The sequence below is a fragment of the Festucalex cinctus genome, chromosome 10, assembly GCF_051991245.1.
Source record: "Festucalex cinctus isolate MCC-2025b chromosome 10, RoL_Fcin_1.0, whole genome shotgun sequence".
Classification (NCBI taxonomy): domain Eukaryota; kingdom Metazoa; phylum Chordata; class Actinopteri; order Syngnathiformes; family Syngnathidae; genus Festucalex; species Festucalex cinctus.
In genome coordinates, this window is record NC_135420.1 from 11,487,579 (window position 1) to 11,509,154 (window position 21,576).

The 21,576-nt window shown below is 38.6% G+C and overlaps 1 protein-coding gene across 1 annotated transcript in view; it reads left to right on the forward strand.

Moving 5' to 3' along the window:
* rabgap1l (RAB GTPase activating protein 1-like) overlaps positions 1 to 21,576 on the forward strand; it is a 97,923-nt gene that overhangs the window by 14,965 nt on the left and 61,382 nt on the right. Inside the window, exons 10-13 of the mRNA XM_077533864.1 lie at positions 63 to 229; positions 4,676 to 4,805; positions 8,645 to 8,738; positions 9,372 to 9,522. Of these exons, the coding sequence (XP_077389990.1) occupies positions 63 to 229; positions 4,676 to 4,805; positions 8,645 to 8,738; positions 9,372 to 9,522 (542 nt within the window). The remainder of the gene's footprint in view (positions 1 to 62; positions 230 to 4,675; positions 4,806 to 8,644; positions 8,739 to 9,371; positions 9,523 to 21,576) is intronic.

Below are 21,576 nucleotides of genomic sequence, written 5' to 3' on the forward strand. Positions count from 1 at the left end.
AATAGTTTATTTTGAATATGTACTGCCTAGCAATGTTTCTCACCCCTCATTGTCTGGTGTAGATAAGCAAGTCCACATGACGGTGGCAGTGGACCTGGTCGTAACCGAGGTGGTGGAGCCAGTTCGCTTCCTGCTGGAAACTGTGGTCAGAGTTTATCCTTCAAATGAACGTTTCTGGTACTTCAGCCGCAAGACCTTCAGCGAGACCTTCTATCTCAAACTTGGACAGGTATAACACACACAATGCATTTGCTCAATTAACTGTTCAATATAGAATTAAAGATTTCCGATTGTGATTTTTACTCATGAGAATGAGGTGAACATTTATCCTAACAGATTAGAGTTGCAACAATAAACCAAAAATAATTGAGGAGTGCTGTATTAACCCCAAATAAAGTTCAGATGTTCTCGTAGGCTTTTTTCTTTTCTTTTTTTTTGTTTTTTTGGGTGGTTTGATGAAATTACTGGGTGAACTTTTTGGTCATAATTCTAAAAGGTATGTTTGTGGTTGGCGCTAGCATAACAAATGATGAAAACACAGCATACTTAACGCGCAACTCGACACCCTCGCAGACGCTTGCTCCACCCTTATAACTATTATTAGAAAATGGCACTCAAAAGGGGGATTGCTCGGAGGATAGTTGGGTTTGCGAGAAGGGATAGGGTTGGATGTGGTCTGGCTGTGAATGACAGCAGCAGTGAAAGCTACGATTTAATAATTTCTATACTAAGACAAGCTATGCTAAATAAACTAATAAAATGTGATGCTATTGCTAACAAATCATGAACCTGAAAATCGATATTAAAGATGTTCACAAATGCAACTATTTCCAACATGAGGAGGAGGCGTGTGCAAGACTCGTCCAAGGAGAGGACAAACAGCCACATTTTGTTTATCGTAGTGTTTAACGTGAAGGTGGCGCCACACATCCAAGACCATGGTGCTCAGTCGGAAAAGGGTGGAGTGCCCTCTCAGGGTCGGGGATGAGATCCTGCCCCAAGTGGAAGAGTTCAAATATCTTGGGGTCTTGTTCACGAGTGAGGGCAGGATTGTAGCGAAGAAGGCGGTGAGTCTAAAGGCGAAGCTCTCGATTTATCGGTCGATCTACGTTCCTGCCCTCACCTATGGTCACGAGCTATGGTGGCATGACCGAAAGAACAAGATCACGGATACAAGCGGCCGAGATGAGTTTCCTCCGCATGGTGTCCCGGCTCTCCCTTAGAGATCGGGTGAGAAGCTCGGTCATCCGGGAGGGACTCAGAGTCGAGCTGCTGCTCCTCCGCGTTGAAAGGAACCAGTTGAGGTAGCTCGGGCATCTGGCTTGGATGCTTCCTGGACGCCTCCCTGGAGAGGTGTTCCGGGCCCCGGGGATGACCCAGGACACACTGTGGAGACTGTCTCTCGGCTGGCCTGGGAACGCCTTGGGATCCCGCCAGAGGAGCTGGTTGAAGTGGCTGGGGAGAAGGAAGTCTGGGCATCCCTGCTGAAGCTGCTGCCCCTGCGACCCGACCCTGGATATAGCGGTAGATAATGGATGGATGGCGCCACACAGGCAGTTTTTGTCCCAAATTCAAGCTTTCAACAAACATGCACTAAAATGTCAAAATAATGACAGGACATGTAGTCAGCATTAGTAGACACATGCTTGTACAATTAATCAGCAAAAAAAAAAAGTTTTTGGTAATGAGTTGCCATTTAATGGGAAGTGTGGTGGCATGCTTTGGGGCTGTTTTTCTTTAGCTGGAGTTGCCATTATGTATCATCCATCCATCCATTTTCTTAACCGCTTACTCATCACAAGGGTCGCATAGGTGCTGGAGCCTATCCCAGATGGCTTCAGGCAGTAGGCGGGGTACACCCTGAACTGGTTGCCAGCCAATTGCAGGGCACTCAGAGATAAACAACCACTCACACTCACAAGCCCACCAGGGACAAATCAGAGCGCCCAATTAACCTGCCATGCATGTCTTTGGAATGTGGGAGGAGACCCACCCAGACACGGGGAGAACATGCAAACTCCACCCAGGAAGGTCGAAGCCTGGACTCGATATTATGTATCATCATCATAATTATGAACAGTTCCAAATATCAGTCAGTCTTCGCACAAAACCTTGAGGCTTCTGCTAGAATGCTGACGGTGAAGAGGAACCGCCTCAAAGAACACATCCAATTAAACAAAAGAATGACTACACCAAGAGGAAGATTAAGGTTTTGGAATGGCCCAGCCAGAATCCAGTCGAACATCTGTCGGGCGATCTGTGCAGGAGGAAACTCCCTCATAATGCTTTAACTGCTAATAGACTTTTTTTTTTTTTTTTTTTTTTTTAAAGGTAATTAAATTGGTGTCAAATGTATTAAACTCTGCAAATCTAAAGGGGCTGTGCTATATTTCAACATGGTCATCAAATTTAAGTGACGGCAACATGCTGCTTTGAGTTTTGCTCAAGATGTAAAATTAATTTTCTCCTTCCTCACAAGAATGTGTTCTTGTCATGTGGGTTTCCTCACAACTTCTTTGATTAAAAGGTGCTCAGAGATGACCAGCTCCTTCTGCCTTGGTATGGAGAAGGAAAAAAAAAAAAGTACAGATCTACTATATTAAGCCATTAGCAAGCTGGCAAGGCAGTGGAGTGTGGGGAAGCTTTCCATTGTAGCAGGCTAATAAGAGGCTCTTTCTCATTATTGGTGTGTTGGTAATTAACGGCGGCAGTCTGACTTGTACGCCTGATTGCCTACGGAGTTATCTCCTTCGTAAATGGATGACTGGTGCATTGGTTAAGAGCTAATTAAAAGATAATGTGTGTTTTTCTTTTTAGGAAGATGTCTATCAGGATTTACGCATATACTGTACATGTCAAATGTGTAATTTTGCTTTCATATTGCCCCTGAAAAAAAAAAGTACCATAATAACTTTAAAATGTACTTACATGATTCATAAAATATGATGGGGTAATGTTACGTTTGGGGTAGTGTAGTGCAGTCATTTTTGGTGCTCGAGTACTGATTCCAGCCTACATGCTATTTCAGAACAACATGGAAAATTTCTGCACTTCTAAAGAAAAATGGTTGAAAAATACATGCAACTAATGTCCATTCCATATATTCTTGTTCACGTTAACACTCAATCATGCCACAACTTGGTAATATTTTCTAAATCTGACTTTGCGTTTTCAAACCTTTTTTAAGTCATCTCATAAGCTTTCAATTTTAAGGACTTTTTTTTTTTTTAGCTGGTTATTTTGGATATGGGATTGACACCATTGATTAATTATTGATGAATTAATAACTGATTGGAGTTTACATGTCCATGTGCTCGTGTGTGCGTATTTTCAGCGTAGTACGGCTTCCTCTATATTCCAAAACATGCATGTCAAGAGCTGGGATAGGCTCCAGTTCACCCGTGATACCATGAAGGATAAGTGGTAGAAAATTGATAGACTGATAATGATTATTTGATTGGATTTTTTATTTTTTATTTTAATCTGGTATAAATTCTGAATAAGTTTTCTTCTCGCCTTTTCTTGAGAGCACGCTTTTGACCTCTTTAAACTTATTTAAATTATATTAAAGCAAACACATTTCTATGTCTCATTTCATTTATCCACAATCTAGCCGTGTGTTAGATTATTTTTATTTTTATTCTCATCAGTGGTTTGAAAAAGGCATTAGATGTTATGGGGGCTTTGGATCAATACTGCATCAAAGCCTATTGATCCACGTTCCCAGCTGCAGGCGAGAAGCTAAAGCACTACAGTTAGTGAATAGACTAGAAATAAACATCACCTGCTTATGACACCCAAGGGTTTGTGCATTTCTTCGGCTGTGATATTTAGAGGATTTATTGTTTCATACACTGTACTACTATACAGTATGCGGAACATTTTATTCACAATAAGTTTTGACTCTTTGACCAGATTTTGTATTAAATATTTCAACACTAATTTGCACCTTCAGTCAAAGGCGGCAACTTTCTTGACTGTTACAGTAAGTGTTGAACTGCTTGAGCTAAAAATGGTATACATCCCCTCAAAATAGCCTGCTGGTGTTCTACAAAAAAAAGAAAAGAAAAAGAAAACATGCTCTCATTACCAAATGACACAAAATCATTTGCCCATGCCCAAAAATCAATAAGCAATTTTAAAGTTTGGAGGATCTATAAACAAATCATGTGTGTGACTTGGCTGTGGTGACCCCGATACGACACGCTGCAAAGCCCGAAACACAGCATAACCGCACTATGGTACACAATTTTTCTTCTAAAAATTGTAATTAATTTAATTAACTACAAAATGTTTCTTCTTCTATATGCTGTTGTTCACTGAAAAATTCACCTATTGCTGTTTTTGTGCTAAAGCAATCGTTTGTCTGTATTATACTGCCCCCTGGTGGCGAAGGTGGGAACACCAGAAGGAGCAGCACAATGTATGTTAAATAAAATTATTAAGAATGAGCTGAAAATTGTTAAAAATTTTCTGTTTTACTGTTTTTTATACAGTAAAATACTATAGAGTTCTTGTTGTCATATTAAACCACGTTACAAAATGTTCGTTTCTGATATTTATATGTATAAAAAGCATAATTTATATGCAATAGTTTAAAACGGTACATTAAAAAAATAAATAAATAAATAAAAAATATTTTTTTAATTCAAGATAATGACATGTGTCCATACAGCATGCACCAGAGAGGGCAGGTCAGAGTGATGCTGTGTATGAGGTGGTGAGTCTTCAGCGGGAGGCAGAGAGAAGCAATGAAGGGAAAGGACAACTGGCCTCGCCCACTGAAGAGGAGGAGGCAGATGATGGTAAGCGTAACCACTTACTCCTACTTACTCTTTGTTTGGACTGCTTGGTTCCTTTACAGGTTGTTCTGCTATCATCCATTATTATTAATGCTTTGAAATTCACAATCAAAGTTAGGTAGAGACCCACATTGAGCCAAACTTCTTTTGGATTTAAATTCTTGAGTGTCAAACATTTAATGAAAAGTTATTTAAGAAGCGGTGTGGCTCAGCAATCTTTATTGATGGTATCAATTGATTCCCATATGTGCTTAACACATTTCTTGGACCACTACAAAATGTCACAGCTCTAAATTAATAGCATTGGAACAGTCATTTGATAGACTACTTGTTTCTACAGGAGCATTTTGAATTTTGTTGTGAGTACAACTTCTTCTCATTACCCATCATCTCAAAATTGTCACCATGTTTTAACAGAAGGCAGCAAAAATTGTCTCCATGTGCAATTATTGACCCACCCAAAGCCACTCTTTGGCTTTCAACTGTCACTGTGGGAACCATTCAGAGGTTGTTTTTTTTTTTGTTTTTTTTTCTGGAGCCTCTCTCCTCCCCTCGAGACGAGAAAATAGAGACACTCAGGGACATGTAGTTGGAGGTCAGCCTTATTGTGTGCAAAAATGAATACCCGCACAGTGGAGTAGCCTCAATAGAAGCGCACACGTTTATTTTTTTCCTTCTCTGAGGCTTCAATGTGCTCGAAGGTGACATATTTTTTCTCATTGCGACTCCCTCCACAGCACTGTCATTATTGTCGAGTGTGATTTGGTCACCCTTTCCGAAACGCATAAATACATGGAATGTTACTGTTTCCATTATGCATCCTCTGCTCTGCTGAGAAGGAACCATCCTGTATTCGTGTGAGACAACACAATGAGGTTGGCTTTGATCTAAATAAAAATCAATGCCGTTTGTTTTGACACTTAAAAAAAAAAAAAAAAAAAAAAAAAAAAAAAAAAATAAAAAAGAGGTGGAATTCATTGAATTACACCTGTAACAGTATAAGCAGGGATTCCCTAGGCTGTCATGCACACAAGTCACTGAAATATAAGCTGTTAGGGATGTTCACAGATAATATCATTGACCATTTTAAATTTCCCCGTATTTAGCATCTCTGAGAGTAGTAGTTATTTTTTTTTGGCTTCTCCCATTTAGTGTGCGCCACAAAAGCAAACAAAGAAAGAAGATGAAGGAAACCATAGAAGAAGAAAAAGACGAAAAGAGGACACGACATGTCAAATCTTTTGAGTTATCGCCGTGGTCAACATTCCAAATTACCAACGCAGTTATTTCAATATATCGCTAGCAACTTTTTAAACACATTTAACATGGCCTTGCATGCATGAAAATTTATTTAGCTTGCCGCTGTTGACAATTTCCAAAGTGATTTTGTATGTTTTGTATTCAAAATAAAACCTTTTGCATTTCTTTCAGTGTGTGTATTTGTATACGCATATTTTCATCCTACCTTTTCATTTCTAGACCTTGTTTATGAAAGTAACCATGTAGTGAATGTTTCTCTTTAGTTTAAAAGGTAAGCGTCGGTATGCACATCATCTTAACCTTGTATGTTTACAGTGGCAGCAGACACGTGCGTGCTACTACCCACGTGAACTCAGAAGTCTAGGAAGAGAAGCACCACCTTTGTGTTGGCTTTGAACATTTTGAAAGGGATCCTTGCGTACATACAAAGCCCTGTAAAACTCCTGCATGCTGTTGCTGTTGGGATGTATAGAAGAAGCTATAGATATAATGGCTGCCAGGAATGCATACATGCATGGACAAAATTTTTCATACGCCTCTGTTCAAGAAAACAAACAAACAAACAACAGTGGTCACAGAAATAACTTGAATCTGACAAAAAAAAAAATAAAAAAAAAAATAAACCACGAACATAACCAATGAAGAGCAGACATTGCTTCCTCCTGGGACCACATCCAGGGAGGTTGGCTACAGTCCCACAGATCTTAAATTTCTGAATATGCACAACTGTCATCACAGGAACATCAAGCTGCTTGGAGATGGTCTTATAGCTTTTACCTGTAATGTGCTTGTCTATCATTTTCTATCTAATCTCCTAAAACAAATCTTTTTTTTGCTCCCTCTGGTCCATGTTTAGTGTTGACGCATTGTCACCAAACAGCACGATGACAAGTTGTCACACTTTAAGACTAATTACAATTTTGATGACTCTTGTTGTTGTTATCATTATTATTTTTATTTTTTTCTGAGTATCATCATTTTTGTCCAAGTTTGTTTCATGCGCTTTTTTTTTTTTTTTAAATCTGTATAACCACAATTCGAAGGCAATATCTGATTTTCACAGGCTAAATGTCGTATATCTACACTTTTGTCAGATTCAAGTTATTTATGTGACCACTGTTTTTTTCCTTCTTTTCATTAACAGAGTGATACCAACAATTTTGTCCACGCATGTATATGTTGTGTCACAAATTCAGAGGAATTTAATTTGTCATAGACAACCCTCCGGCCAAATTTTCACACACTTAGTCTATTATTTTGATGAACTTTCTTTTTTTTCCCATTAACATCATGCATAGCTACAACATTTATTACTAGTTTTGTCCATGTCTTCTCCAACACATTCCAAAGATCCTCAACATGGTACTGAATTCATGGTGCTGTATATTCAGACAGCTTAATATTTGTATCTGTACCATGAATCAGCTAGCAACCAATCTGTTTGTCTGTTCCAACATTTCACATTCCGCTTAACCAGGCACTCATTAAAGTACAGTACTCGGAAATACAACCAAATTTAGCTGTTAATATTCATGAGCATATGCAACAAGATGTTTGCTGTCATGCTTCTATTCATCATCATCATTATTATCTAAACTGCTAACTGGACAGTAAGGGATGGTAAAGCCTATCTCAAAAAGCTAATCAATGCATTGATAATGTTTGTAACTTTTTGGTAGTTGGTACATATTTATTTTGGTACTATTCCTCATTAACAAGCTTGTAGCTAATTGCTTTGTATAAATCAATTCACTCTAATATGTGCTAACGCGGCAGCTCTGCTTAACATTTGACAATGACATGATACCACTTCCATATAGTCTGTTGTCTGAAATCCGCCCCTCCCTTTAAAATGTTGGACCTTCATTCAGCCAAGTCATGGTGGAGAAACAAGGTGTGAGTGCAGTTTTATGTAAGTTATCTGCACGTTTATTTTACAATTCAGTAAAAGTTTAGGAAATAGGAAACTAACAAAATATTTCGTCGTTTAATTCCGAGGACTATCACTTCAGACTATTGATGCACAAGCATATTAATTAAAAGTCATTTTTCCATGATACTGTATTTCTCTGTTAAATATACTGCAATTCTGCCCTTTTACTGTATTGTGTGTAACTGAATGCAAGTGTGAATTAAGAATTGAACACATGAAACCAATGTGGTATTACAACGATATTCAGGGCTGCATGTGCAAGTGTAATTGCTGCATATACACTAGACTAGACTGTGTTTGTGTTCTAGTGGGTGGCTTATGTGTGGGAATCGGTCTCCTCACCAGCAGAGCAGAGGGCTAGACAGGCAGTTAATGCTGCTACATCTATGCACAAGTGTTTTGCTGTGCTGATTGCCTCTCGTTTGCCTTGCAAACTGCCAGATGGAAGAACATTACAATAATGGAATGTGTAGGCCCAGTAAACTCTCCAACCCCTATTAGATTGTGTGGTTGGGCACAATTTAAATGCTTAGCACGAGATCTTGGATTGAGTTTTATGTTCTGATTTGGCCAAACGTTACAGATGTCAAGGTCATATTGGAGACAAATGTCTAATAAATGTCCTGTGGTCCATTTGTGTTTTATGTAGATAGTGACAGTGAAATCTCCAGCGGAACGGGAGATGTTTCCAAAGATTGTCCTGAGAAAATTCTGGACTTGTGGGGAGCAATCCTCAATAGATGGTAAGCCCACAAAATGTTTAATTTTGCTTTTAAAAAATGTGCATGTTTTAGGTCTTGCACACATTTTCATCTGGCAGATGCTTTGGATGGTATTAATTAAATTCCCCTAATTTGTATTAAATTAAATTAAATGCAATCTTATTTTTGAACATCACCGCTACAGGGTTAACAGCATTTAACATTTACTTGCTGTTGCATCATTACAGTAGATTTTTGTTGTTGTTGTTGTTGTTGTTTTTAATCTTGGGTTAGAAACTTAGAAAGTACATTGTAAGAATCATAAATTATTGTGTGTCATTTTTGTTCAAGGGCTGAATGTGGATGTTTATCTTCATGACACAACTGAAGCTGGCCTTTGCGATTCTACCTTCATTGTAAAAATATTAATAGGATGTCTTCCGACTATATACAGACTAAAACGCATTTAGTTTTACTGTAAATTCCAGCCCTATGAATACAATACCTCTTATATATACATTTTACTAATGTATACTAAAGATGGATTGTTATACATCACCATATATAGCACTACAGTTGCAGTTGGTTAAAAATAAAATATGCTGTTCCACAGTGCTTTTTAAAGTAATAATGTGTGTGTGTGTGTGCGCGTGTGTGTGTGCGCATATATTTTAGGCATGGGAACCTGTCCAGTCGTCCAAAGGGTTTGCACCCATTGGTCCGTAGTGGCATTCCAGAGCCACTGAGAGCTGAAGTATGGCAGCTGCTGGCCGGTTGCCACGACAACCATGACCTGCTTGAACACTATCGCATCCTCATCACCAAGGTAAATGAATGACAGACCAGTCAGGGCTATTTCTTGTTACAAAGGTCACTTTACCTCGCCGGTGTATTGGCAAACAAAATGAGCCCAGAAATACATCCGTTAGTTTTGTCAAATGCATGCAAGTCCAGAGTATGCATTTTAGGTTTCCTATACTGTATACTAGATTTATTTTTCTGCAGTTGGCTGTCAACCAGTCTAGGGCGTACTTTGCTTCTTGGCCAAAGTTGGCTCGGATAGGCTCCAACCCAGAGAATGGATGTCGGGTCAGATTCATTTTTATTCAATAACAGTCAGGCCTGTAAGTTTGCTATGGCTGAAAGTCACTATTTACCTTTGAATTTATTGTCAGTTTTTGGATTTGGGTGCTCGCTTTGCTGGACCGCGGTTGACGGCTTCTTTCTTTGGTGGTGGTCCTTATGCATGCCAGATCCATCGCACCAGCATCTACTGAAACTCAAACAGAATTTGCCTCTCCCTCCCACAGCCCCTTGAATCAGTGGGTGCTGGTGTCTGTGGATCTCACTTTGCTTTATCTATCCTTCCCTCCTTCCTCTCTTTAGTTTTTCCTCTGGTCACTTGCGATCTCAATTTATTGGAAGTTTGAGGTTTCTGGGGTTGGCATAAGACTCTGGTTTTGTAACCACGCAGGAGGGGTTTGGTTGGTGCTGGATTTCACTTTGATGGATTGGATGTACTGGCTTCTATGGATCTCACTCTGCCTCATCGATCCTTCCCTCCTTCCTCTTTAGTTTTTCCCCTGGTCTCTTGAGATCTCGCTAATTTGTTGGAATTTAGAGGCTTCCGAGGTTGGCGTAAGACTTTGATTTTGTAACCATGGGGAAGGCAGGAAGTGTTTGGTCGGTGCTGGATTTCACTTTGATTTATCTTTCTTTTCTCTTTATTTTTTCTGACCTTTTCTCTGGTCTCCTGACCATTTGAACCTCACGACTCTGGCAAGATTCTGAAGTACCTGGTTAAGGCGAAGGGTAATGGGATATTTATAAGGCTTTAGGTGAATTAATGAGTATAAATTTATACGTATTTGCACGCACGCGCACACACGCGCACGCAAACGCACGCAAACGCGCGCACACACACACACACACACAAAAAAAGAGCAATGATGATAAGACGTTGAATCGGTAAGACTACCGAATGAACAATTCTGAGCTCTTTAAAAAAAAAAAAAAGAAAAAAAAAAAAAGAAGTACTTTTTTCGTGGCCTAAAATCATCCAATACGGAATAGCTGGTTAGTTTTTGGTAAGACTTGTGTCCCTTTAAACCAGAGGTGTCCAAACTACGGCCCGGGGGGCATTTGCGGCCCGCCGTCCATTTTTTAGTGGCCCGCGACTTATGCTAAAATTGGCATTTGACTCAGTTCAAATAAAATAAAAACAAAAACTGTTTGGAGATGGTCAAAGTAAGAAGGGAAGGTGTCGAAAAACACAGGTGCTATTAAAGGTTATTTTAGTTAACTAAAACTAACGAAAAAAATTAAATTCAAAAAACAGTTTCGTTGACGAAATAAAACAAAAACGAAGATGCTTTTTAAAAAAAAGAAAACTAACTGAAACTACATTTTATGTTTACAAAACTAACTCAAATAAAACTATAATTATAGCGAAAATGTCCTTCGTTTTAGTCTTTGGTAATTAATTTAATGCATGAGCCTTTGCGGATGATTTTAAATGTGACTTTTATTAGATTTATTTTAATATAAACCGGAGTAATGATGTCGTGCCCATGGTGTTTTTTAAAATGTTGCGCACGAGTAATACACATTAAAAACAAAAAACTAAAACTAATACTGAAACTTACTCAACTAAAACTAAGCATTTATTAAAGAACCAAAACTAATAAAAAAAAAACTAACAGAACCACCCTGAAAAATAATTAAAACTAACTAAATTTTAAAAAAACAAAACTCAAAACAAAATAAAAACTAAAATGAAAAATTCCAAAGCTATAATAACCCTACTGCCATATTACAAATAAATTGGTTTATATACTGTAGCATTTTTCTTAATATACAAAAGCACAAATAAATTATTTTTACAATTTTTAGGACTAAACACAATTTCTCTTCATAACATTATGTGGCCCTTGCGTCCTTTTGATTTTCTGTATGTGGCCCTCAAATGAAAAAGTTTGGACACCCCTGCTTTAAACCGAAGACGAATTGGTTGGATACTTGTGAAGAATCGGAAATTATCCGAAGATGCTACAATACCCGTTCCAGTTTACAGTTTTTGTAGGAAGAACATTCTTGAGTACGTTCTTAGATGCATGCTCACAAGGCCGTACTCTGTGAACTTGATACTGCGAAACATCCATTGTTTTGATGGGAAAGTCACTCCCTTCTCTAGTCACTAACCTTCTCTAGTCTACTGTGGAGAGTGTTTATAGCACAGCGCCAGCTGGAAACACGTGATTCATGTGTGTTGATGGTTCCACTGCAACGTTTACTGATATTGTGGCATATTGGGGCTAATTCAGTATTTGAAAGGTACTGCGCAAAAGGGCGTTTTAAGTGGACTGTACAATCATTTCTGAGGCCAGTTGTTTCTGCGTCCGTTGAATTGAAGTTCCAATGTATTTACTTACCCTATACTATAGGGTAAGTAAATACATTGGATATCTTGATGATATCCTTAAATGGCATGTTTCTTTCATACTGTACTACTGTTATTATGGTTGTATTATAACCCATTTCAAATCTCTGAAAGAAGTCTGTGTGTGGCTCAGCCCCATCTTTAGTTTTTCAGTGAGAGATTTTGCTAATCAGTGGGCAGAATGAGAAATCTTGCTGCAAGACACATCAGCAGCTGGGTGAGGAGGTGATATGAACACACAAAGAAGACAAAGATCTTGGCTTTTATGGGAAATACAATACTCGTTCTCTCCCTTGCAGGCGGATGGGTAAATCTACTGACCACAATCAAAAGGCACAAAGGATGAAGTCAGGATAGTCTGGTTAGAAAGATGGAGGGAGCAAATAAATATGGACCCATAAATGATGTTGTCACTGAGGAAAGGATTAGAGGGATGGAACCCGTGTAAACAACGTACAATCTGGCAGACTTTTGTCTTTTTGGAGTCACATTTTTAGTTGGCGGTCATCAACTGTGTAAATTTCAGTCGTTATCTTCTTCAATCTGTTTCTCTTTTCAAGGCTATCTGTTAAAGTGCCTCGATATGTCTGTCTTTCCTGTTACCTAATATTTCTCAGTCTGTACCTTTTATCTTAGTCGTATTACTTTCCCCAATCAAAACAACCCCAATCTTTCCATAGGCAGTACCATTTTTATGGTTTTGTTTCAAGAGACAGTTTTCTTGCAGTTTTCTTTCTTACATAAGGCCAAGCCTTTTTTATTTCAGATGATTTATTCTCAAATCACTGACTGGTGCACACCCACCTCCTGTCTTGCTGGAGTATGGTATTGATAGGCGGGTGGTAGGCTATTAATAGCAGCACAAAATGAATAGATGGAACTGGGGGAATATAAAGGAGAGAGGCAAAGAGGGAATAATGACAGTGATGGCTTGGGCAATGTGGAGCATATTAATGTCTATTCTCTGGGCTCAGTGACAACATTAATGCTCATTGAGTTCTAAGTAATTGGACTGTTGCCCTTATTGGAAAGGTTTAAGTGTAAATAATTGCACTTTGTATCAGTAGGATATCTGGACTGGGGTTTTGTTTGTAGTTATTTAACACCTGATGAATGTTAAACCACCTTTGGTAGCTAAATTGTATTGGTACAACGACAGTTGATTTAACCATTGCTTTTGCAATCATTTACTCTTGATTCATGTGATTTATTACTTAAATTCATGTCATTTCTTTCTTTATTTTTTTAATTACTCTGTTATTGAGTCAAGAAATACTGACAGTTGACAGGATTTCTAATATTTTGCCTCTACACATTTCCATTGATTTTTTAAATAAAAAAACAACAACAATATGTTAAGCGTTGACTCGCAACTTGTTTCACAAAAATGTTCTTAGGGTAATTTTTGTCTCTTGTCTGTCTGTAAAAATGTATTTTATTTTTTTTCATTCATAATAAAGGCAATCAGAATTGACAGAGCAAATGGTGGTGGCCCACAGAAAATCTTGCATAACGGTAAAAACAAAAGCGCATAACGGTAACAAGTCTAAGGACATAAACAGGTTCATAAAAATCCTTTGAGTTGCATATTTACATGTTGTCCTTCAAATGCTGCAGTTACAAGTAAAAACCCATTATACACACTTATCTTTATACAGTGTTAATGTACAGTAGACGTGCGATAGTTCCAACACTTTCACACAGGGCTCTACACTAACTTTTCCACTCGTGGCATTGGTGCGAGTAACATTTTTAGTTGATTGCACAGCACAGGATTTGGTTGCACCATTTTTTGTGGAGGTACAGCATGACCTTAGGCATACGCAACTCGATATATTTGCAAAATATGTTATTGGAACACGGGATTTGCCTGCAACAGCAGTGGCTATCAAAACAAGTTAAATAATTTCGTATAACTTAACTCATGTGAACATTATTTTGTTTAATATTGCGATTCACGACCGGCTCGCGAAGCTTTTTGTGAATGGAGAGCTCTGCCGCCGGCACTCATGCAAGTGAATGGGAACACACGACCAGCGAGCGTTGTGCACTTTTTTAAAAACAAACAAACATTGCAAATCCATCCAGAAGTACCTTTTAATTATAAATATAGTTCAGTATTGTTGTAAAACATTATTATATTTATTGTATATACTGTATTTTTATGACTTTGACGAAGACCGGCGGGCGCCTTTGCTTCTCTCATGTAAAACAAGGAAATGGGCGTGTGCCACGGCATTGCTTGCTGCGTTGCTGTTGGCCAATCAGATGACAGGTGACGACACGACCCTTCTACTCCCCCGACGACCGCTGCAGAACCACTGCCGAAAGGGTTCTAAACTGAGGTTACAACGGAACTGCTCGGCCCGAAAAAGTCCCATGGAGACGCTAACATCCGGTGACAAAAAAATTTTGCTTCGGTGTGGAACTGGTCCAGTGGAAAAGCGCCATATATGTTTGTATGTAAATTGTAGTCTGCGCGGTGCGCGTGTACGCGTATGCTGCGCCGATCAGAAAGTAGCCAGCCAATCACATTGCAGCGGCTCATGTTTCACTCAAATACTATCCGATTGAGTCGGCACGCGGTGGCGACGGGAGAGCCAGCGGAGGACACGGCAACTTTCGAACGTATGTTTTAAACATATAGTGCAGAAGGAGCATTACCAGCACACACTTAAAAGTTGCCCTCATTTGCGAGTGAAATGCTCGCAGTGTATGTAAATGTATGTATGTATGTAAATAACTTCATAAATAATCGTTCTACCGCCTGTGGTATCTATCCCCCTAAGTGAAAACTATTGGGTTAGTCTTGACTAATAAATGAGCATTTAGCAACCTGTAGCCTGCGGCTAACAAGTGTGATTTCTCAGAATTACGTTCATCAAATCACAAATGCACAGTTTGTTAGAGACACACATACACACACCATTGCCTCAGGGCATGTGAGACATTTACAAATAACTCTCTTTCTTGTCTAACGCAGCACTATATTTGTGGTTGGGTTTGGTGTATGCTGGTGACATTTTAACAACCTTTTCGGTTCCCCCGAGCTGAACAAGCCCAAGGTGTGCTACTACGCTTGAACCCACATCTTAAAAAGCTTGGCCAGCAATTTCGAAGGCTGCTTTTCGAAAGCCCAGTGCCACACACGGCAACCAGTCGATTAAGGGGTCAGGACCTCTTCGTCACGTCACTGTATGACCAACAACAGTTTCACTGTAGGTTCACTGCTCTTTAATAAGAAACGAGTGGATTTTATGACAAGGCAACTCCAAAACATAACAAAGCCCCCTTCAAGTTTCACAATAAGGACAGTCAGGGCTGCTGCTACCAATTTGGGTGCTGCTGAAAAGTAAAATGGTGCCCCCCATCCCACTCTTATATTACCACACAACGACACAAAAAAAACACTATTTTTACAGTTTTTATTAATAATCAATCTGATGCTGTAAAAACCCACCACTGTAGCATTGTTTTTAAATAAAATCTATCAACATTTAACAATTAAATCAGAGTAAAACCACTGAACAACAAGTAAATGCTGTGAGTAACAGTGCCAATAACTAGGCAAATATCACAAACATATGTAATTGAAAATCCATACTTCAATTAGCTTAATCATATTAAGGGCATTTTGTGAAAAAAGCAGTCAAAATACTTGCAGGAATTTAAAAAAAAAAAAAAAAGCACAACAGTAGATATTTATTTTATTTTTACTGTCCCTGTCATCTTTGTTTTGTTTTGGGGTTGTTGTTTTTTTCCCTGTGAATTGATTTTGCATACACTAAGAAAGTTGACATACCAGGTACATCAAATCTGCTTTAAGCTGTACTGCTCTGCAGTTTACAGAAAATTATAAAATGTCTCGAGTAACTGGAGGTTTACTGTGACAATACTTGACTTGAGGCAATATATGTTAGCTTGTTGCTAACTTCTAAACAGCAAACAAGCATTTGCAGCATGACCTGGCTCGTCACATACCGTACTTGTTTTTCTTTTTCATTTCTCGGCGCCTGATTCTTGGTGCCGTTTTGGACTCATGGTGTCAATATTTTGTGTACAAAATAGCGTATTTTGCCGAATAGGTGTATTTGCATGAAAATATTCTTGTGTAAACCGTTGCCAATGAGGGCGGTGGACCGGAGAGTCATTTGGCACAAGCTCCCAGGGAGGCAGCAGTGGGACGTTGCGTCATGATGAGAGGACAGAGGAAGGCGAATGCCAACTCTATGCTAAATGATTAATTTGTTATTTTATTTGTGCAGATTTTTTTTCTCTGAACAATATCATGGCATGGGTGCGCTTATGCTGCCTAAAAAAAGAAAGAAAAAAAAAGACAGTAAGTTGTCGTGGTGCCCTTTAGATTGTAAATCTCAATCATTTCTTTTTAACCTTGTTGAATAAAGTTTAAAAAAAAAAACACACTCCCTGATTCATTTTTCCAGAATTTAGTGACTTAGCAATTTGGCAAATTCCACTCTTGCTTTTTTCTGTTTTGTTTTCATCAGTCTTGTCCTCCTTGGTCATCTCCCATGAAGTCGACTTTGTTCAAACGACGACACATGGTGCAATCTGACACTGATATACCTTGACCTTGGAGTTCATCTTTAATTTCTTTGGAGGTTGTTCCAGGCTCTTTTGTTACCATTCGTATTATCTGTCTCTTCAATTTGTCATCAATTTTCCTCTTGCAGCCATGTCCAGGAAGCTTGGCTACGGTCCCGGGGATCTTATGTTGAGGTAAAACATATTAGAGTACCATACTAGCAGTGTTACAGAGCGTGTGCACGTGTGTTGGTATAGCCTTGTAGCCATACTGACACTGATATGACAGCTCGGATTAAGCAGATCCAGCCTAAAGCATCTTCTCTGGTCACAGCGTTTCTGTGTCACATTCCCCGCTGAGTATAGCCAAACAGTCTACAGTGTAACTGTCGCTTTCTCAAAGCAACGTTTCATCAGCTTGAATAAAACACACTTAAAATATTGCATATACTGTACTGTAGCTCCAAGTATGCATTCCACATGAGTTAAGAAGACTGTGGGCCACATGCAACGTGGTGAGGATATTCAACCTTCCCCGATACACATCATACTTTTATCATGACTTTAAAAGAGACAAACATCTGCTGAATTGTTGCGGAAATTTGAGCCTTAACTGACAAATCAAAAGCAAATATTCAGTCTATTCCTGTGTGTCTTAGATGAAATATTTACATCAAACTTTTACAGATGAATAAGGGATGCATCGTGACCTCCATGCAGCAAGGACAAGAGAAGTGAGAGAATAATGAATATAAATATCTGAACTTGAGTGGTCAGACAGGTCTTCGCCACTGTGTTGTTGTGCGAGATTAAACGGAAAATGATCAATGGTCATTTCAGCAGTCTTTGACCTTCTTTACCGCTTTGACTCCAGCACTCCATGTGCAGTATAATTTGGGCTGCAATAACAAATCAATAACATCTTTCGAAATTGATTAATTAAGTGTTGGCAATGAATTTCAGTTTCAATTTGTTGTGTCAGCGCAATGTGCTTTTATAACGTCAATCACACTCTATGTTACACATGACGGAGCTCACATGAGTTGTGCGGACGATATGAGCATAGCCCAGCAATGGAGTACGTCACGACAGAATCTTACTTTATTCTGTGCTGAAGTCAAGCAATGTAAAGTTACTCTCTTGGTGCTGGTGTATCTTTATCTAATTTGTCAAGCATGAAAAGTTCATTAAACATACATTAGCGTTAGCTTGTTAACCACGTGTGGGAGAGCAAGAGTGTAGTGTGGTTGATTTGGATAGACAAAATATATTTTTTTGTATTCATTTGTCTTTTTGCACATTAATTGTTCAATATGTGGTCATGCATATATAGTAAATCCACCTCAATCTTGGGCGTCACATTGCAGAACACCTCCGTAATAAATAAAATACACCTAAGGCATGTTTTTATAGCATAACACAAACACATTTAAATGTATATAATATATTAAGAGCACAAGCTCAATGAATAACAAAAATATTGTATAAACAATGTGACAATGCTGTTTTGGGCATGGAAGCCACTCTGCTAACATTACATTTTGTTCAGAAAATGCGAAAGCGATTCAATACAAACAATCTGATTGGCTGAATCAGTTGATACAGGTGTTTTCTCATGACACGTTGGATTTAAACCCAAAACAATGCGGCAAAAGGCCGGCAATTCAAAATTAATAACATTTAGAAGAAGAAAAAATGCGGAATGCCAGTACTGCAAACCTGGAATTTGCTGAACTCAAAGCTGTTTCAAACAAAAACGTCTTAACAGGTCAAGTTAAGTTTGAACATAGGACCTCTTTTTTGGTAGCAGCTCCACAAGTCATTCATCAATTGAAATTGTGAGTTTTTTTTTTTTTTTTTTCAATTGATGTGCTTGAAATTATTTGTAGGATATCAAAATAGCCTTCCGAAGTCGCTCTATCGATGTGAACATGCCTCACACATTACAGGGCTTTGCTTGAGTATACGCCAAAGGTTCTGACCTGGGTTTAGCTCAGGCAAGGATGAGGGGCCACGCCATCAGTTTCTCCCCTTTTATGCCCATATCAGCCAATGATGCAGAGCCTTGCAGCATGAGATTGTTCACTGATGAGTGTGGTGCAACCCTGGATGGTAACAATAATCACAGTACCTAAGGTCTCAGCTTGCAAATGTCACATGACAAAAAAAAGAAAACATGTTGGCCAGGATTGGTCGTTTCTTGAGCCCTTAGGCACTGAAATGTCATTTTCAGTTGATAGCAAGTGGCAAAATGGGCGAATCGCAAAAAAGTAATTAACAGATTAATCAATTACATTACATAAATAATCGTTAGTGTTAGCCCTACGGGATGTCCCCAACATTCAGTGAGTTTGGGGTGAAAATAAGTATCTTGCACTGTAAGTGTGTCCTATAAATGGCTTGTGGATTGATAACATCCTTACCCCGTGACTGTATAAGTCACTTTATTTGTTATTCTTTCCAATAATATCCCAAGCACATAATTACAACTTTATATATCTGATGTATTGCTTCTGCACACAAGTGACTTTTTACCATATTTCCTTGATACAACAGACTAAAAATCATCTATAACATTGCACATAATACACAATAATTAATTTGTTTTTGTCTGTAAATTGTACAGAGTATAGTTGAATGCAAATTCAATCTTGGGGTGGAGCACGTTTGAATTGTGGGAAGCATTCACCTTTGTTTCCAAGTGGCCCCACTGGCTCACTTTGGTAGAAGAATGAATAATTAACAGTTGCCTTCTGGTGGTGTTTTTCATCAGTGTCCACCTCCAAAGGTGAACAGCACTGTGCTGAGCTCTCCATTGACTGGCTCCTTACAGAGCGACAGCTGTTTCATTTCAACCTGACTGACCAAAATATACAAAATCAGTCAAACATCTAAACTGATCTGAAAAAAATGTATTCCGGCTAATCACTGACACACAAACAAATTCATAATTTATTATAATTAAAAATGTATGTAATATTAAAAAAAACAACAACAATTGATGGCTTGTTCAAAACACAATGTCGACTACTCACCACCTCACTATTTAATTCGATTCCGATTCAGAAGGCTATGATTTGATTTGATTTGATTTGATTATTCATGCATCATGAATTGATGCTGATTTTTTCACGATGTTTGATCACTTCTTTTCTTACTGTGTGACTGAATTACTATTTTTATTTCTGTACACATACTTCCATGTAGAAAATAGATTGAAGGAAAATATAGTTTTGTGATGAGACACGTCTTCCAAAATATACTTTAATCTTGTCAGTCTATAGAATATTCTCCCAAAAGTCTTAGGAATCATTTAGGTGATATTTGTGAAAGTAAGATGAGCCTTAATGTTATATTTGGTCAGAAGTGGTTATCACCATGGAGCTCTGCCAAGGACGTCAAAGTCTCTTCATTATTGTGGAGTCACGAAGAGTGAACATAACTGACTTTTTTTTATTTTTTTTTAAATATTGCATTTGGTTCCTTTTTTTACCTCGTGTGTGCGAATGGGTAATTTTTGTAGTGAGAAGACTCAATACTGTTCCATGTTGTACGTTTGTGGATAATGGCGCTCACCTGGCTCACTGGAGTCCTAAAAAGCTTTAGAAATGGCTTGTAAACCTTTCCCACACTGACATGTTACATGTCAAATGCTGTTTTTCTCATGTGTTCTTGAATTTCCTTTAATTGTGTCATTTTGTTGCCGCTGATGGTTTTTGGCTGATTTCATTTTTGTCACACAGGTAATATTAGGGATGGGTATCTTTGTGAAACAGCCGATATGACCCGTACCTCGGTATGCAGGTCACGATACAATATGTACCTCAATATGATTAAATACAATTTTAGAGGATGCGGTACGGTCCAATAATAAATAGTATGGCCTTACTGTTCCTTAATTTATGTCAAACTCATCCATATACTCACCAAAGTAGAAATGTACATATATCTTCAATTTACTAAAGAAAAAAAGCATAACAAAGTTTGCTTCAAAGTTTGTTGGACATTTTTCCTCATTCAGGTGCTTCCTTCTCAAGTGAGTCGCTGGCGCCCCCTAACGTCAGGGAGGACTGTCGATACTCAACTAGAATATTGATTGTTTGTTTGGGTTATCTTTGTCTGATATTTAGATTTGTTTGATGATCTTAAACATTAAAGTGCAAAGAAACTGCAAAAAATATAAAACATTGAGAAGGGGTGACATACTTTTTCACGGCACTCTATATACCATTCAAAATATCTGGGAGTAGAGCTAGTTTTTAAAGTAATGCAACAAAGTATTAAGATTTAAGAATTACAATAAATACTATAACAAACAACATTCAAGTATGCCTATACAGTAAAATTGCTGACCATTTCTGATGTTGAGTTTTATGAACATGTTTCGACTGAACACCCTGACAGTCTAAATACTCGGTGCACCTCAACAAGAAGTATCGCTATAGAAGACCAAGAAAACAATACTATCGCGTGATATACAGACAGATAGGTAGTGTATATGAATGCACTGTTAGTTGTAAATGAAGTGAGTAAAAAAGAAATACAAGCCTGCTTCTTGAGAATTCCACACAGACCGAACCTGACCATCTGGAACAGGGCGCCCAGCCAGCGCCGGCCGGCCCAGCTCGACCCAAGTCAACTGTGACATCTCTTAGCGAAGGATCACTGTGCTCGTGCATCCAAGAACGTTGATAGCTGCGAGAAACAAAGTGAATTGCAGGACACATTGATCATCGACATTTATTGGCCTCAGGTGCATCCTGGAGCTACGTCTGTTTGAGTGTCGCTTTGTAATCGCTTAACGCGGCGCCACGCTCCCAGCACGTCTCGAAGCAGTCCGTGGTGGCGGTAGTCCCTCCTCCTTGCTTGGATTAAGAATATTAATTAGCTGAGGAA